Source organism: Echinops telfairi, unplaced genomic scaffold (assembly GCF_000313985.2).
Source record: "Echinops telfairi isolate 266 unplaced genomic scaffold, ASM31398v2 ScPeMD7_7416;HRSCAF=8454, whole genome shotgun sequence".
Taxonomy (NCBI): domain Eukaryota; kingdom Metazoa; phylum Chordata; class Mammalia; order Afrosoricida; family Tenrecidae; genus Echinops; species Echinops telfairi.
In genome coordinates this window covers 4,402,050-4,407,965 of record NW_022111316.1, presented here as the reverse complement: position 1 = coordinate 4,407,965, position 5,916 = coordinate 4,402,050, and the positions used below count along the sequence as shown (strand labels likewise).

Here is a 5,916-nt window from a genome sequence, read left to right as displayed (position 1 = left end):
GAGGGGTAGAGATGATGCTCTTGGAGGTAATGAGATGCTGTCAGAAGAAATCAAATAGAATGGCTAAGGGAGAAAATCCTGTAGCTAAAAAGATCAAGAACTTTCCTGCTCACTGCAATTAAGTTGAGAAGGACGTGCAGGGAATGCCACCATAATACAGAATGCTGGCGGAAATATCAACAGGATATATCAACAATCACTGTTTGGTGATTTCTCAATAAGCAAAACATAGAATTACCCTACGAGGCAATTCCACTCATACATAAATACTCCTGAGAAATGCAAACTTGTACATACATTTGCTTAGGGAGACTGGTGGCCGAGGCATCTCCTCCTGAAAGCAGCCTTGACATCCTTATTCCTCAGGCTATAGATCAGAGGGTTCAGCATGGGAATGACCAACATGTAGAAGACAGAGACGACTTTGTTCTGTTCCATGGACTCTCGAGAGCTTGGCTGAGTGTATATGACAGTGATGGTGCCGTAGTAGAGGGAAATGGCGGTGAGATGAGAGGCACAGGTGGAGAGGGCTTTGCTCTGGGCCTCTAGGGAGTGCATCTTGAAGATGGTCATCAGGATGTAGGTGTATGAGACCAGGATAACAGTGATGGTCAAGAGAATAATTAGGGCAGAAGATGAGAAGATGATGATCTCAACCTCAGTAGTATCTGCACAGGCAAGTTGGAGGACAGGAGGGATGTCACAGAAATAATGGTTAATGACATTGGGGCCACAGAAGGGCAGCTTGAAGATGTTCCCAGTTAGCACCGCTGCAAAAGTAATGGAAGCAGCATAGGTGGCTGCCACCAGCCTGACACATAGACGTTGGGACATGATGCTGTGGTACAGCAGAGGGTGACAGATGGCCGTGAATCTGTCGTAGGCCATGATGGCCAGGAGGAGACACTCCGCAGTACCATGAAGAGTCATGAGAGCCATCTGGACAGCACAGCCTACAAAGGAGATAGACTGGCCTGAGGTAAGGAGGTTCTCCAGAAGCCTGGGGGCGTCCACTGTGGAGAAGGAGGAGTCTATGAAGGAGAGGACACTCAGAAAGAAGTACATGGGTGTGTGGAGCTGTGGGTCTGCGTGGATCAGGGTGATCATGCCCAGGTTGCCCACGAGGGTGACTGAGTAGATGAGTAAGACCAGCACAAAGAGGACGCCCTTGAGCTCTTCCTGCTGTGTGAGCCCCAGCAGGAGGAACAGAGCGATTTGGGTGCCATTCTCTCCCATGAGCGCCCGCCACTGCAGAGAGATCAACAGAAGACACGCTGGGACCTGACAGGTTTCTCCCTGACAGCCCCTCTCCCATTTCCACCTTTCTTCCCCCCTGTGAAATTATGCATAAGAAAACATGCTCTCTCCATAATTTCTACACACAGTCCTGCAATTCCCCGACACCGATTACTGCTTCCATGGGTGCAGCCCATTCTATCACTTCACCATTCTTATTTTATTTATTTAAAAAAAATCATTTTATTAGGGGCTCATACAACTCTTATCACCATCCATCCATCCATACATCAATTGTGTAAAGCACATTTGTACATTCATGGCCCTCATTGTTCTCAAAACATTTGCTCTCCACTTAAGCTCTTGGCATCAGCTCTTCATTTCCCCCCCTCCCTCCCCACTCGTCCCTCTCTCACGAACTCTTGATAATTTAGAAATTATTATTTTGTCATATCTTGCACTGTCCGATGTCTCCCTTCACCCGCTTTTCTGTTGTCCGTCCCCCAGGGAGGAGGTTATATGTAGATCCTTGTAATCGGTTCCCCCTTTCTACCCCACCCTCCCTCCACCCTCCCAGTATAGTCACTCTCACCATTGGTCCTGAAGGGATCATCTGTCCTGGATTCCCTGTGTTTCCAGTTCCTATCTATATCAGTGTAGATCCTCTGGTCTAGCCAGATTTGTAAGGTAGAATTGGGATCATGAAGTGGGACGGGGGGTGGAAGGGGAGGAAGCATTTAGGAACTAGAGGAATGTTGTATGCTTCATCGTTGCTACATTGCACCCTGACTGGCTCGTCTCCTCCCCTCAACCCTTCTGTAAGAGGATGTCCAGTTGCCTACCAATGGGCTTTGCATCTCCACTCTGCCCTCCCCTCATTCACAACGATATGATTTCATTGCACCATTCCTAATACAAACTCAATGCCCCTAAAGCAAAAGAAGCTCTCCGCTCCCTACCACTCCTGCTAATCACTAACAACACGGGGGTTTCCTGCATGTGCTTGTGTCAGGCAAGCATGAGCAGACTTTGTGTTTATTTCACTTTGCCGGATGTTTTCCTGGGTCATCAGGTTGTGGCATACATCAGGGCTTCATTTCCCTTGATGGCTGAGTAGTACCCCGAAGCTCCCCCTGCAGGCCCCCGACCCCACTTTGGGGATAGAAAACATTTGAAAAAATTGAACCAATTCAGTTGCGTGGATGACAGTCTTCATGTTGTACAACCATCTCACCCTCTCCTCTGAGTGGCTCCTCCTCCATGAACATCAAGTCCCGGCCCCCCTAAGGTTCCTTCGCAATCTTTCAGGTTGCCGTTGTCAGTTGGGATGGTTCTTACAAAAGGACAATGCTGGGGGCAGGCATTTTTTAAACTACACAGGCTAAGCTATTGTTTGGTTTTAAGAAGAGTTCAGGAACATTTTTGGTTTAAGGTTGAAAGATGATTTCAGAGCAATTGCTTCCTGGGGTCATCCAGCCTCCAAGGCTCCAGAAACTCTAGAGCAGCAGGTCTCAACCTGTGGGTCACGACCCCTTTGGGTGTTGAACAACCCTTTCACAGGGGTCGCCTGATTCATAACAGTAGCATAAGTATAGTTATGAAGTAGCAACAAAAATAATTTATGGTTGGGGGGGGTGTCACCACATGAGGGACCGTATTAAAGGGTTGCAGCATTAGGAAGGTTGAGAACCACTGCTCTAGAGTCTATGAGAATTTGAAATTTTGTTTTGTGGCTCTCCCTTTAGGATCAGGATTCTTCTATGGATCTTTGATCAACATGTTCAGTCATGGGAGCTGGTCACCCTCCAGGTCTTTGGGACTCCTGGCAACACCGGAGGCAGTTGTTCTGAGGTCACCAGCCACATATTCCATACCCTCCTCCCTTCTGCTCCTGTTGCTCCTTCTCCCTCAGCTACTCCGGGTGATCCTGAAGTCCTTTGAACACTCCCAGAATGGACAGTACTGTGGGAGTGGAGAGGGGACATGAGTCAGTTGGACGTCTACGATGAGCCACACAATGCTTTCGCTCATCTTCTCAACAGCGATTTAAACCTCACGCACCCCTTCCGATTTCAATATCATGCCTATCGATATTTTCTATCATTATCAACTTGCTCAGAGTTTGAGACCCTATGTATAAGGAAACTAAGAGCAGTCTCTCACTGCTATCGAGTTGATTCTGACCTAGAGCAACCCTATAGGTTAGGGTAGAACTGCACCTGTGGGTTTCCAAGACTTTAAATCTTTAAGGGAGTAGAGAGATTCATCTTGCTCCCGCTGAGAAGCTGGTGGTTTTGAATGGCTGAACCATAGTTAGCAGCTCAACAAATAACCACTAGGCCTTAGGAGCTCCTTAGCCTATTCTAATAATCATATGCTAAGCAAGTCGCGTTTGAGTGAGTGACCCCAATTGTGTCAGAATATACCTGTGCTCCCTAAGGTTTTCAATGGCTGATTTGAGGGAAATAGATCAACTGGCCTTTCTCTGGAGGGGCTTTTTGGTGGACTTGAACCTCCAAATTTTTGGTTACAGCCCAATAAACTACCACGCTGGAATTCTCTCTGCTCTGAATGCCGGTTTCCTTCTACTCATCTGGGCGCTAGTGCTGGTGCTTGATTTTGTAGAGTTTGGGGCACGGTTGATGAGGAAGGGGAGGTAAAAGGGCCTAAGACCCTCCTGGTGACTGGATTCAGCTCTTCCGCCCACTTACCTGTCAAGGAGCAAGGGCCATCCCCTCCAGAAGCTTGCTGATGAAGACCACTTTGGGCTTTTTCTCTTCTGTTTCCATGGGCCAGCTTTTTCCCAGAGAATTCCTCAAACAGCCTAACAAAGCTCCGAGAGTCCTTTTTGCTACGAAGGTGTCTCTCTTCAGATTTATCTGTTTTTTTGGTTTTCTCATCTCATCCTAGAGTTCAGAAATGCACCTGTGGGAATTTGGATCTACTTCTCCTGGGAGCACACCTGGAGCCTCAGGTTGTCTCTGAGGGATGCTGGAGAGACCTGTGTGACCTTATCTAGGATCTCTGAGGAGCCAGAGGTCCTACTGCCAGGACAGATCCTTTTAATTTGCAGTGCCCTTACCCTGAGGGGGGCTTCTATTTTCAGCTTAATGAGCCTCAAAAGGTTCTCAAGACCACAAGGTACACAGGAACACACATCAGTCTTTCCTCCAGGTCTCACGGTAATTGATTAGAAGTCCTAGTGATATTGATAATCAACATTTGAGCGCCTCTGAAGATCTAGGTCTAAGGCTTCCTCAACTACTGTTTCCTTTCAATTTAGAGCATCTCTGGGAAGCATGCTATGTGTCTTCTTTTTTCTTATATACACAACAAAAAGACTACACCATGATTACTTTATTCACTGAACTATATTGAGGGCTCCTCTCTCCATCTTAAAAAATAACATACAATCCCCCTTGAAAGTGGTTTTACTATATTTGCACAAAATAACACATTTGTTGTAAGACATCTAAGCAACACAGAAAAGAACCAAGAATAAAATTAGTGTCACCTAAAATCTCACCACCACAGAAACTGGGAGTGGGGACATTCTTCCTGATGTAAATTTCTCAGGGCCACGATGTGTATAATTTTCCATAAATAAGATCATACTAGGCAAGCGATTATGTCATATCTTTTTTTATTCATTTTATTGGGGGCTCATACAACTCTTATCACAATCCAAATCCCACCCCCCAAAATAAACCCCAAACCTCAGTGAGATCTCATGAACATTTCCCCATATTAATAATAAATAAAACCCACATCATCATATTTAAGGGGTGCAACTCTTAAATTTTGTGTTTGTGTGTCATCATTTACCTGGTTTGGTTGGTACATAAGGCATTTCCAACGTCTCACAGTTATACATAACTCCCTGATAGGGAACAGTTCTAAACCACCAGTCGCTCCAAGGGAGAAAGACCAGACTTTCTACTCTTGTAAAGAGTTACTGTCTTCGGGGAGGATGGACAAAAAACAAGTTACAGTCTTGAAACTTAGAGGAAAAGTTCTACCCTTGTCCTATAGGGTTGCTATGAGTTGGCATCTACTTGATGTCAGTGATTTTTTTTTTTTTAGGTATCCCTTGGGATGAGGTATGGGGCTGGAGGGTGAAGTCCAATTAGAAGAGGTTGGAGAGACTGCCTTTCCATGCCATCGAGTCAATTCTGACCCATAGTGGAGACTTATAAATACTTGTAGTAGCCTTTAGTCTCATCTTTCTTCCACAGAGCAGGTGATAGATTTGAACAGCTGTCTTTGTGTTGAACAGTCTCTAATGCTTACCCGCAACTGCACCATCTGGGCTCTTTTTCCCAGGCCAGGAAGGAAGAGATTGAATTTGTCCTTAGGGAGCTTGGCACTTGGGCTTCACAACCCCTAGGGAAATCACTGGGGACAGCAAAGGGCCTTATTAAGCAAATAATTTGCTTGTGCAAAACGAACTCCCTAGACTACTGATCTGGGAGGGAAAGTCTGCAGATGAGGCAATGGATTGCCCAAGCTTCCTGCAGGTAAAAGTGCTTATTCACTTGGGAGAGACAGACTGAGTCTCTCCATAAGGCAGCACATTGTCCTCTGGCCTTTCCCACTCTATTGCAACCTACACAAGTTCCTTCCTCCAACATGACCCCTTCATTGTACCCAAACTGGTTGTCATCTCCTTATTCCCACTCT

The 5,916-nt window shown here is 46.1% G+C and overlaps 1 protein-coding gene across 1 annotated transcript; it reads right to left on the bottom strand.

The window, feature by feature from the left end:
• Positions 1 to 303: 303 nt before the first annotated feature.
• Positions 304 to 5,541, bottom strand: LOC101647488 (olfactory receptor 482-like). Its single transcript, XM_030887521.1, has 2 exons — positions 5,527 to 5,541; positions 304 to 1,248 (listed from the first exon to the last, which is right to left on the bottom strand). The coding sequence occupies exons 1-2, from the start codon at positions 5,539 to 5,541 to the stop codon at positions 304 to 306; spliced, it is 960 nt and encodes a 319-aa protein (XP_030743381.1).
• Between the last annotated feature and the right edge of the window lie 375 nt (positions 5,542 to 5,916).